The sequence below is a fragment of the Oncorhynchus gorbuscha genome, linkage group LG18 (assembly GCF_021184085.1).
Source record: "Oncorhynchus gorbuscha isolate QuinsamMale2020 ecotype Even-year linkage group LG18, OgorEven_v1.0, whole genome shotgun sequence".
Classification (NCBI taxonomy): Eukaryota; Metazoa; Chordata; class Actinopteri; order Salmoniformes; family Salmonidae; genus Oncorhynchus; species Oncorhynchus gorbuscha.
In genome coordinates, this window is record NC_060190.1 from 27,820,945 (window position 1) to 27,833,635 (window position 12,691).

At 41.1% G+C, this 12,691-nt stretch overlaps 1 protein-coding gene and 1 pseudogene across 2 annotated transcripts; one reads left to right on the forward strand and one right to left on the reverse strand.

The window, feature by feature from the left end:
* Positions 1–640: 640 nt before the first annotated feature.
* On the reverse strand, positions 641–6,128 carry slc2a10 (solute carrier family 2 member 10). 2 transcript variants are annotated; one of them, XM_046311751.1, is made up of 7 exons: positions 6,005–6,128; positions 4,897–4,979; positions 3,244–4,500; positions 2,950–3,072; positions 1,458–1,593; positions 1,248–1,347; positions 641–944 (listed from the first exon to the last, which is right to left on the reverse strand). In XM_046311751.1, exons 2-6 carry the CDS (start codon positions 4,898–4,900, stop codon positions 1,248–1,250), a joined length of 1,620 nt encoding a protein of 539 aa, XP_046167707.1. In that variant the 5' UTR covers positions 4,901–4,979; positions 6,005–6,128; the 3' UTR covers positions 641–944. The 2 variants fall into 2 exon arrangements, with proteins under 2 accessions (XP_046167707.1, XP_046167708.1); XM_046311752.1 differs by having other exon boundaries at positions 641–984.
* Positions 6,129–6,591: 463 nt separating this feature from the next.
* On the forward strand, positions 6,592–7,924 carry LOC124004131 (annotated as a pseudogene).
* The last annotated feature ends 4,767 nt before the right edge of the window (positions 7,925–12,691 follow it).

Here is a 12,691-nt window from a genome sequence, read left to right on the forward strand (position 1 = left end):
AATTTAAAGGCAATGCTACCAAATAATAATTGAGTGTATGTGAACTTCTTACCCACTGGGAATGTGATGAAAGAAATACAAGCTGAAATAAATCCTTCTCTCTACTGTTATTCTGACATTTCAGATTTTTAAAATAAAATGGTGATCTTAACTGACCTAAGACAGGGCATTTTTTACTTGGAATAAATGTCAGGAATTGTGAAAAACTGAGTTTAAATGTATTTGGCTAAGGTGTATGTAAATTTCTGACTTCAACTGTAAATAAGATGATTTTGATTAAATATGCAACAATTTCTAAAAACCTGTTTTCACTTTGTCATTGTGGGTTATTATGTTTAGATTGAGGAGCATGTTGTAGAATAAGGCTGCAACGTAACATGTGGAAAAGTCAAGGGGTCTGAATACTTTCCGAATGCACTGTATATACATTTTGCTATGTTTGAAATTAATTGTGACAATTGTGATACATTTTCATTGTAATGCTAGGTTTAGTTAGACTACTGTTTTAGAGCTTCATTATCTGGCAGAGTGCCATTTGATGAATTCTTGTGAACTTGAAAGACTAATTACTTTGAATGACTCATTAGATTAGATCACCAATTGCGCCGTAACGGCCCAGTTAAGGAGCCCCATGCGGCTATGGAGTCGAGGTTATAGATTTATTTGATTTCAAACACAATACAACCACACGTGGATAATGCATTTAAAATCTTTGAGGATGACACAAAAGTTTGAAAACTTATTTCCATTATGGTTCTCTAAATGGTTAAACATTTTACAAACAAACATTGTAGGCTAGGCATACTTGGGTTATACATAGAACAAAGTGAAGGATAGGACAACATTGTCATTGGTTAGAGCAAGACTCCCTCAGTGGATCAGCGATCTCAGACTCCTAAACTGATGATGGTGATGCCAGATGATGACCTCCGTATAGGTTGACTCTTGATGGAAATGAAAAACTGCTGTTATTTTTCTTGCAGACTTGAAAAGTAGTAGAAAGAGCAGAGTCACTTGCAAAAACATTGTGTTTCATTTTCATTTGTGAAAACAAGTGACAGAATTGTTCACAAGCATTCGAAAAATACGTTTGAAATACCAGTGCAATGAAAACATTGTTCAGTCATGTCGTAAGCTCTGCTATGGTAGCTGGACGGATCACTATGCTAAACTTTTCAATACCGCCATTAGCATCAGTCCGTTGTTTCAGTATATATACTTAGAATGTAACACTTGGGTAGACTTACTCAACATTGGGTTGCTGAGCTAACAATGTGCACTCTTTGATACCCGGGGGAAGTGATTCTCCTGCTAAGGATGTTCCAGCATTCTTCACTGTTGTGTACCCTACAAAAGAAATAACAGATAAGTTCCTAGATCTAACTGCATTTCAGATCATGTTGAAAATAGCATTTCTATTTTCACTGCATAATGATAGACTGAAGTTTGAGTTATACCTTTTCAAACAGAGCTCCCTGTCTATTTGCTCCAGTGATTTCCCTTTGGTCTCTGGTAACATGAAGTAAAAGAACACCACCGCTCCCACTCCAATCAGACCATAAGAAAGGAATGTCCCAGACAAACCAATCACATCTGGTGACGAAACATCATCAACTTAATTGCCAGGTAGATACTTTTTAACTAAATACTGCACTGCATTCTAGATTGAGCGCCATACAAGGAATATAGTTCAATCTTTGAAGATTTAACCCTTGAATGAGTAGATGTGCCCAAATTGTTGACTGGCACTATATATACAGTACATTCAGAAAGTAATTAGACCCCTTGACTTTTTGCACATTTTGTTACGTTACAGCCTTATTCTAAAATTGATTAAATTGTGTTTTATTTCTCGTCAATCTACACACAATACCCCATAATGAAAAAGCAAAAATAGGTTTTTGGAAAATACATGATGAGTATTCAGACCCTTTACTCAGTACTTTGTTGAAGCACCCTTTGCAGCGATTACAGCCTTGAGTCTTCTTGGGTATGACGCTACAAGCTTGGTACACCTGTATTTGCGGAGTTTCTCCCATTATTCTCTCCAGATCCTCTCAAGCGCTGTCAGGTTGGATGGAGAACGTTGCTGCACAGCTATTTTCTGGTCTCTCCAGAGATGTTCGATTGGTTTCACATCAAGGCTCCGGCTGGGCCACTTAAGGACATTCAGAGACATTCAGAGACCCGAAGCCACTCCTGCGTTGTCTTGGCTGTGTACTTAGGGTCATTGTCCTGTTGGAAGGTGAAAAGTCACCCCAGTTTGAGGCCTTGAGTGCTCTGGAGCAGGTTTTCATCAAGTGTCTCGCTGTACTTTGCTCCGTTAATCTTTCCCTCAATTCTGACTGTTCTCCCAGTCCCTGCAGCTGAAAAACATCCCCACAGCATGATGCTGCAACCACCATGCTTCACCGTAGGATGGTGCCAAGTTTCCTCTAGACGTGATGCTTGGCTTTCAGGCCAAAGAGATCAATCTTGGTTTCATCAGACCAGAGAATCTCATGGCTTGGTTTTTGCTCTGACATGCACTGTCAACTGTGGGACCTTATATAGACAGGTGTGTGCCTTTCCAAATCATGTCCAATCAATTGAATTTACCACAGTTTGACACCAATCAAGTTGTAGAAACATCTCAAGGATGATCAATGGAAACAGGATGCACCTGAGCTCAATTTCGAGTCTCATAGCAAAGGGTCTGAAAATTTATGTAAATAAGGTATATCATTTTTTATTTCTAATAAATGTGCAACAATTCTAAAAACCTGTTTTCGCTTTGTCATTATGGGGTATTATGTGTAGACTGATGAGGGGAAAAAATATTGAATCAATTTTGGAATATGGCTCTAACGTAACAAAATGTGGAAAAAGTCCAGGGGTCTGAATACTTTCTGAATGCATGGTAGTAAACCGGACTTGTTTGAATGTGAATTCATAGAGGTAGACACTTACTGATGACATTCAAGAAGGAGAATGTGACAATTAAGTTGGCAGCCCAGTTGAAGCAGTTTGTGAAGGCAAATGCTCTCCCTCTGACCGCAGCAGGAAATATTTCACTCAAAATGAGCCAGGTCACTATGCAACGGAAAATTCACAAACATTAACCTCTAGTCATTCACAAGACAACGCCATATGATTGTCAAAAGCAAGTTCTAGCAAAGCTTAACAATAATCTTGTGGCCCCACATTTAGATAATTTGCCAGAAAACACAATAATTATGAATAATCCTAGGAGAAAGTACTTACTTGGTCCAAATCCAACTGAGTATGCACTGACGACTGCCATCATACAGAATAAAATGATCCAGTTCACCACTCCATTGTGGACAGCTGGAGAAGCCACTGGCATCAAAGTACCTAAGGATCTCTCAGCATCGTAAGCGATATGCCTTACTTCAGTCCTATCGTGACGTCCAAGGTGTTGACTGACAGAAATGTCAAAGCTTGATTGATTTCCCACCGTTAGCTGCGATAGGGGTGTGCTGTTATTGACATAATCCCCAGCATTACAGGGTGTGTTGGTGTTGACCACTGAATGCCCGCTCAAAAGTCCTATGGTCATCAAACACACGGACATTACTATACATCCACCAATGAGCAGAGGCCTCCTGCCAACCCTATCGGCAAACACCATGGAGACCAAGGTGGCGATCACCTTGACTACCCCCAAGCCCAAGGACGCCAGCACTGCCGAGGCATTGCTCTTGAAGCCCACTGATTGAAAGATGGTTGAGGAGTAGAAGAGCACATTGGGCTGACCTGTGAACTGTTGAAAGATCACCAAGCCTAGCGCAATGGTAGTCCTGGTCCTCATGTTGTCCTTCTGTTGAAAGAGGTGCAGAAAGCTGTACTGTGGGTTATCGAGTATGTTGGAAACATGTGCCGAATTCTCCACTTTGTGATTCTCAATGGAGTGAATAAGACCTCTTTGGACTGCTGCAGGTGTTCCGGCATTGGACGGGAGAAACCAAATGGAGACAAACTGAGCCAAAGTAGGCACGATGGCTAAGCCAAACATATACTTCCATCCCTGCCTGGCATCGGACAGGATATAGTTTATGGCGTAAGCTCCCAGGATGCCCACAGTGATACCAACTTCGTACAGAGTCACCAAAAAACCTCTGTGCTTGGGGGTGACCATCTCCGATACAAAGATACAGCAGGACATGGAGGAGATGCACATGGCAAAGCCCACTGTGATTCTGCCCACCACCAGTGCCAAGTAAGAGTTGCTGACCAGAATCAAACTCCCGGCCAGGATGAGGACGTTGCTGTGGAGGATGGAGTTCCTCCGGCCGTAGCGGTCGATCAGCCACCCACCAACCAGGGAGGCCAGCAAGGCCCCGATCAGAAGGGCACTGACCACAGCCTCCTGCTGGACACAAGTGAGTCGGAACTCGGCCTGGAGCTGGAGGAGAGCCCCGGAGATAATCCCCAGCTCGTAGCCAAAGACCAGGCCACCAAGCGTGGACACCACACTGGAGAGGGCCAGGGTGGAGCAACCTAGGGAAGAGGAAAAAGGTTTGGAGTATATAAGTATACAATTCATTATGTGAGTATAGGATTCATTTCGTTAACATTTGAATGATCTTTGGATGATGTGATACAATTGATAATGGTTTCCACAGAAGGTAAAAAATATTAAGGTGCAACACAATGTAATCATTTGTGTCTATTTTCATATTACTGTATGTGTGCCTGTATATGTACATATGTACATAATTGGGTTTTATGCACATCCAATGAAATAACGAGCTGGACAGTAGAACATAGTGGCAATGTGCAAATATTGCACCTGTATTTTACAATTAGTGGTCTCATAAGTTATTTTGTGTCATTTCATAACAGCTTGTCTTGATGTTGTAAGATAATTAGGTTGAAATAATTCAAATAACTTACCCATAATATTGAGTTGCTATTCCTTCAACTAAAAACACATTTCAGTTCAAGCAAGGCTCAGTCCATGTTGGCATTTCTCGACTCTAAAACAGAGGCAAAAATAATCCATGAAACATAAAAAATTATGTTTATAAATAGAGAAATAAAACGCTTATGACCTCGCGCGCCCAAAAGGAGATGTCCTGCGGCGCACGAACAGAACATCGAGCGCAAGAGGCCGCACAGCTCTGTAGTCATGACAACTCCCCTGTTTATGCCACTGATTTCATTAGACAAGACCACTTGAGATTGGCTCAACAAAATGCACTCTGGCCGTTAATCAGATCATTGCTCGTTTTCTCTGTTTGAAAAAGCACCTTATGCACTGGTAGCAAATGTAATATTCCTTGCAAATAGGCTGCAGAGAGGAGATGACAATGCAATGATGAATTTAACATGTCCTTTCAAAAATACTGCAGCAGCGTTGTTTCAATTAGAATAACGGTAATACATTGATTACAAGGCCTTTTAATCTATTATATCCCATCTATTCTATTCAATTTACAGTATAATAATATTCTATTCTGTCACCATCCAAACACCACAGTTTTGTTGCTTGCTCAAAACAAACAGGCCTATTTGGTTCATACTAATGGCTATATGGAAAATAAGAAATACATTGAAGGTACAAAATACATACGATATTCACCACGATTTTACCTGTTGCCATTGTTGATGCGCTTATCAGTAAAACACCAGTATGTTTTATATTTATCATATCAGAAGTGTAAAATAAATTATTGCTTTGATTGTACATCTTTGGACCGTAGGCATCATTGCTATCATGGAATACCGTTATTGAATGTTCGCATATTAATAGGCTAAAGCACAGATATAGCCTAGACAGTCGACTACATACACTAACTACCCTTACCAAAATTGGCTGAAAGTTCAAATCAAAGAAGAAACGACGAGGTAAAACAAAATGTAAGATTTCCCATCATGCGGATAGACTCAAAGTCAAGTATCCCGTTAAACTCCAAAGAACGCGCTCGAGTGCACTCATTTACGTAAGGCAATGACTAAGATGCTTTGTTTTTTGTAGCCTTTTTGTAGTAAATTTGCTTACCATGTTCTTACAATATTTCTGGTGAAGATGCATTTGGTTAACTTCGGAGCAACACAATGTATGACTTTACATCAGGAAGTTGAAGCTACGTGGCAGAGAAAAGCGTCTCAAATTGCAAGTCTCAAATTGCAAGAGACTCCATTTCAAACTTTTGACACCAGGGGCCGACATCTCGACAACATTTAAAATATTCCAAAGAAATCGAACTCCTAATGAAACTTTTCCCATGCTTCACTTAGTGAAACTATCATTGAAAAATGGTAGGCCCATACCATAGGCCTAGCATTAATTTCAACTCATACATCGATTAAGCCCACATGAACGACAACACGTATGGAAAAACGTAATGTGTGATAGTTATTTTATGAAAACATTTAAAAACATCGCAGTAGGCTATCATTTGCCTTCGCGAATTATTCCTACAGATGTGATAGCATCTGTGACCTGGCTGAATCTCCAGTCTTTTTACATTTCGACTGTTGAAATATCCCTGTCAGTTTTACACTGAAACTAAGGGTGGCAGAACTTTTAAATACATGCAATTGTGCCACTTGTCTGCAAGCAGAAAAAAACAGTGATTTGTAAACATGGCTGTTGAGGCGAACAGTGTGGCCCTCCTGCAGTTTCTCAAGAAAATTGAACTGATGAAACAGGGTGCAGAAGCCCGTGTATATCGGGGGGTTTTTGGGCAGGCCGACCATTGTAAAGTAAAGGTTTCCTAAATTGTATAGGTAACCGGTGCTGGATGAAAAACGCACACATCGCAGAATCATGCAAGAGGTGCTCTCAATACTTCGCTGTTGAAAAGCTGTTGAGTGACTGCTGGGGATCTACATGGTTTCAAATCATGAAATAAATTGAAGTTGCAGAGCTGCACCGCACTGCAGAGATGTTGCTGTGGTGTCTTTGTGAGCTGGACAACTGTGAAATACTTCCGATTTACAGGATGTTGATGATTGGAAGGTCTATACGGTAAGTATGTTATCTTATTTATATGAGGTCATACATATCAAATAATATATTTAAACAATATGGCCCAACAGGTTGTGGTATTTGGCCAATATACCACGGCTAAGGACTGTACCTGGATACAGCCCTTAACCATGGTATATTGGCCATATACACCAACGTCCGATGTGCCTTATTGCATTATAACCTGGTTACCAACGTAAAAATAATAAATGTTTTGTCATACCCGTGGTATACCGGTCTGCTATACCGCGGCTTTCAGCCAATCAACATTCATGGCTCAAACGACCCAGTTTGTAATATACATGCCTGCCTACCATTAATCTTTATTAGTGTCTAATATTCCTCTCTCTCTCCCTCTCTCTCTCTCCAGGCATATCTGCACCAGTCGTCTACTTTGTAGACTACACCTCCCACTGCATCTTTCTTGAAGACATTGTGGGCTACATCACCGTCAGAGACCACATCGCCTCCACGCAGCTCTCCTCCACCCAGAAAATCCCAGAGGACCGTCTGGAACAGCTCGCTAAGAAGATGGGTCAGATTCTGGCCAAAATGCGTGACGAGGACACCGTGCATGGAGACTTGACCACGTCCATCATGCTGCTGAAGGCTGGAGAACGCTTTCCTGAGCACCCACCCCAACACAGAGGTTCTGTTCGAGAAGCTGCTGAAGGCCTACGCAGCTTCGTCCAAGAAGCCCCACGCCGTTGTCAATAAGCTTGATAAAGTTCGGGTGAGTGGGAGAAAGAGGTCGATGGTCTGTTAAAGGAATCCTATGAGATCGTTTGTACCAATGCATTTACAAGGACATGTCCCGTTTGGCACTGATTTGTTAAGTGTTCTATTTGATATTTAGATGGTAGCATATAGGCATAGACCGTGGAGAATCTGTCGGTCCGATAATGTTATGTTACTACAAATATTTGTTATTGAAATAAAAGATCCTTGGCTTTATTTGTTTGTGTTTTTTCTTGACATAATAATATACACTATTTAGCAGACGCTTTCATCCAAAGTGACTCACAGTCATGCGTTCTAAGGATGGGTGGTTCCCGGAATCAAACCCACTATTCTGGTGTTGCAAGCACTATGCTCTACCAACTGAGCTACAGAGGACCACTTCTTTCACTGGTTAATTCAATGTAATGAGAATCTAGAATGAGGTTCTTCATTCTGCCCCACACAGTGTGCAGGCAGGCAATGATTTCTCAATCCAATTTCTATTGTGCCTTTCTGATGGCCCACAATCATATCCCTTGTCATGTAAGGAAGTCCTTACTTGGGATATTTTATGAGCGTTCCTGTTTCAATTGTAGCTGGGAAGTTATTTTATGAGCTTTCCTGTTTCAATTGGACCTGGGAAATCACATGACTGAGATAGGCGCGTAAATGTTTACTTTCAGAATTGCTCTCCAGTCCTGTCACGGTAAACATCCCAACCAAACGTGAATCCCAATGAATAGCTGCTGGGATATTAACAATGCCATCACAATTATGCTCATCCTTTTGGATTGTAAAGGTATGAGGAACAACGATCAGTATTTTGATTGTCATGGCAATATCACTAGGGTTTTCATAGAAGTAACGTTATTGGGACAAATGTCAAAGTCAGCCCTACAAGCAAACAACAGTACTTGTCTTGGCTATGAAACAAGTTCAGTTTTTATTATTGTTGTATTACTAAATGTATGCGAATACATCCTAGGGTAGCTGTTTATGCTATGCATGTTTTTTTATGGTGATATCTTGCCCGCAGGACCCTCACACAATACGTGTGTACCGGAATGGCTGTGTTCAATCCAGACGGCACCTACAGTTTGAGCAGTTGAATCAATTCCAGGCTACAGCCGCAGGGAGTGGAGAAGCCATTGACAGTGCATTCGGAAAGTATTCAGACCCATTGACTTTTTCCACATTTCATATTATTACAAATGTAAAATAAATAACACATTTACATAAGTATTCAGACCCTTTACTGAGTACTTTGTTGAATCACCTTTGGCAGCGATTACAGACTCGAGTCTTCTTGGGTATGATGCTACAAGCTTGGCATGGATTTGGGGAGTTTCTCCCATTCTTCTCTACAGATCCTCTCAAGCTCTGTCAGGTTGCAGCGTCGATGCACAGCTTTTTCAGGTCTCTCCAGAGATGTTTGAATGGGTTCAAGTCTGGGCTCTGGCTGAGATTTGTCCCGAAGCCACTCCTGTGTTGTCTTGGCTGTGTGCTTAGCGTGGTTGTCCTGTTGGAAGGTGAACCTTTGCCCCAGTCTTACTTCCTCAGCAAGGATCTCTCTGTACTTTGCTCCGTTCATCTTTCCCTCGATCACTGACTAGTCTCCCAGTCACTGCAGCTGAAAAACATCCCCACAGTATGATGATGCTGCCACCAACATGCTTCACTGTAGGGATGGTGCCAGGTTTCCTCCAGTTGTGACACTTGGTATTCAGGCCAAAGAGGTCAATCTTGGTTTCATCAGATCAGAGAATCTTGTTTCTCATGGTCTGAGCGTCCTTTAGGTGCCTTTTGGCAAACTCCAAGTGGGCTGCAATGTACGTGCCTTTTAACTGTGGGGCCTTATATATACAGGTGTGTGCATTTCCACATTATGTCCAATCAATTGAATTTACCGCAGGTGGACTCCAATCAAGTTGTAGAAATATCTCAAGGATGATCATTGGAAACAGGATGTACCTGAGCTCAATTTTGAGTCTCATAGCAAAGTGTCTGAATACTTATGTAAATAAGTTATTTTTGTTCTTCAGTTGCAAAAATGTCTAAAAACCTGTTTTCACTTTGTCATTATGGGGTATTGTGTGTAGATTTAGGAAGAAAAATAAACATTTAATACATTTTAGAATAAGGCTGTACCGTAACAAAATGTGGAAAAAGTCAAAGGGTCTGAATACTTAGACTTAGAATTAACACACTCTTTTCACTCTTCACTTTCCCATTTTCTTAAAAATGTCCAGCATTCCTCAGATCCCAAAGGTGGAGAGGTTTGCTGGTGCTATGCTGTCGGGTTGAGAAGTTCTACCCAGACAAAGTCCACCTCGAGTGGTCGAGAAACAATTGGGAGCAGGTATATAGCATGTGGAGTAAAATCGAGATGACCATGGCTCAGGAGGACAAGAGGGCGGTCGACACGTGCCGCGTGTATCACTCCAGTTTCTCTGGGCCAGTATACAAAATACGTTGTTGATCATATCAACACACAAGGTAACTAACTCATCAGAGACATGGTAGCCATTTTAGCTCTGGGTCACAAACCTGTTCGGCCCTGGGCACACATTCTGGCACACAGGCCGCAAGTTTGAGACTCCTGTTTATCTCACAAATGTATTCTGCCAATCAGAGCTTGGCTATATCGTGGTAATTGTCATATTGATTGAGCGTAGATGAAATACAAGTTAGTGGGGAAGTCTTCATCCTGGAAATTGAATTGAATTCTACATGTTTGGTTTTCATAATTTTGGTCAGGAGAATGCATCAACAGAGACAGAATATATCTGATGGAGCTGATATTCAAGATATATATTCAAGTGTCTTCTTATAACTTTTTAGTGCAAACGTAATGTGCCTCATCATGTTATGTTCACTAGGGCTTACAAAACAAAAAGTCCAGCTACTCCATCCCTGTTTCTGTAAATTCTCTTCCATTTTGTGCCTAATCAATAGGACCCATGTGTGTTTTTCAACAGGCACCCCTATGAATGTGATATTTATCAAGTGTGAGCCACTACGCCCTCTGCAGGATGAGGAGTGCACGCTCAACCTCTGTGTCCTGAACAAGTGTCGGTCAGCTGGTCTAAGGACGGACCGAGGGTCTTCAACTCACCGCCCAGCCTGAACGTCAACGGCCTGTACTCTATGTGGAGCTTCCTCAAACTGAGTCCCACCACGGAGGACTACGTCTCAGAGTTCAGGTGCCGTGGAGAGAGTGTTCACACTGTCAGATATCATAGGCACATAATAATAATACTTTTGTGGGTGCTTATGTTTGTCCTATTTCACGCATGTACAAGTGTGTTTTATACCAATGTGTGAATAGGAAATGTTTTTTTTTGTCCCCATGACACCCTCAGAGAGTGTGGTCACAGCCCATAGGCCTAGTGTATACTAGTGTATAGTGTATACTCAACAACTGACACTCAGGTTGTACAACTGACACACTCAGATTGTACAAAGCATTTGACACAATGGTTGTGATACAATAGTTGTGTGATGTCTGCAAAAACATCAGATGTATCACGACCATTGTGAGGATGGGTTGTACATCAGTTGTACAACCAGAGTGCTAAGGCATAGTCAAAGGATGTATAGAAGGATATTGCCGCTCAAGTTTGTAGCATTATGTAGAGTTATTTTTGTACGTTCAGTAGTTTGATGTCTTTAACCTGGTTTTTGTTTATTTCATTCGCTCTATTCATCCTCAAAAGATGGGAAATGTTGACGTGAGTCTGAGTGCTGATCTATGATCAGATGATCTAAAAGGCTAAACTGATCCTAGATTAGCACTTAATGAATACGGGCCCTGATCATTGAGAAGATGTCCTGCTTTGTTGATAGAGAATTACAGTCAGCGTTAGTTACTCGTAATTCTCTTGTTGCTAGACAGTCTATTATGGCACAAGGCGAGACCCAGATGCAGACACAGGAGGCAGATGGTTGGAGTCTTACAATGTTTATTAATCCAAAAGTAGGCAAGAGAATGGGCGTGGACAGGAAAAAGGTCAAAACCAGATCATAGTCCAGGAGGTACAGAGTAGCAGACAGGCTCGTGGTCAAGGCAGGCGGGTACAGAGTCCAGAAACAGGCAAGGGTCAAAACCGGGAGGACTAGAAAAAGGAGAATAGAAAAAAGCAGGAGAACAGAAAAACGCTGGTTGACTTGAAAAAACATACAAGATGAACTGGCACAGAGACAGGAAACACAGGGATAAATACACTGGGGAAAATCAGCAACACATGGAGGAGGTGGAGACAATCACAGGGACAGGTGAAACAGATCAGGGTGTGACACAGTCATAGTATGTAGTATATATTATATAGTATATGTAGTATATATTTTTAATTTAACCTTGATTTAACTGCCTTGCTCAGGGAAGAACAGATTTTTTTTACCTTGTCAGCTCGGGGATTCGATCCAACAACCTTTTGGTTACTGGCCCAATGCTCTAATCACTAGGCTGCATGCCGCCTCAAATATAACTCACAGTTGCACCAAACATTTGTAATAAACTTTATTTTTATTTATTGTACAAGACTTTCCAAACAGTTGTGGTTCAATGGGAACTGAAGCAGGTTCCATAAGCAGACTCTCATCACAACTACAGCTTACAGAAGGTTTTGGTCTCAGAATGAAATTAAATACTTATGATACATTTTCATCAATATCACAATGGCAGTGTTAATCTATAAACCATCGTGCGCCGATCAAGTGCATCAACATTTTTTTTCTTTGTATTTGCGGTCATAACTGAGCTTGAGGATATCATTCTAATTATGTCATTTTTACTAAATATCCGCTAACATTTTGTGGTATGTGAATATGACATAATGTATGTCCATTTGGAACTGAACCGTAGAACTAAATGCAAAGCATAAATTGCAAAAACATACCTAGATGGCTTGTGGAGGCCTATATTTAAAAACAAATTACGCTGGGTTTTTGTTGTAGATACTGCACATGCATTTCAAAATATGCTTAAATTCCTTC

Excerpts from the sequence above, each read along its gene's own strand:
- slc2a10 (XM_046311751.1), bottom strand. Across the intron at positions 3,073-3,243 it reads CTCAGTTGGATTTGGACCAA|TGACCTGGCTCATTTTGAGT; the intron begins GTAAGTACTTTC and ends TCCGTTGCATAG. Across the intron at positions 1,594-2,949 it reads CTCCTTCTTGAATGTCATCA|ATGTGATTGGTTTGTCTGGG; the intron begins GTAAGTGTCTAC and ends TTTCGTCACCAG.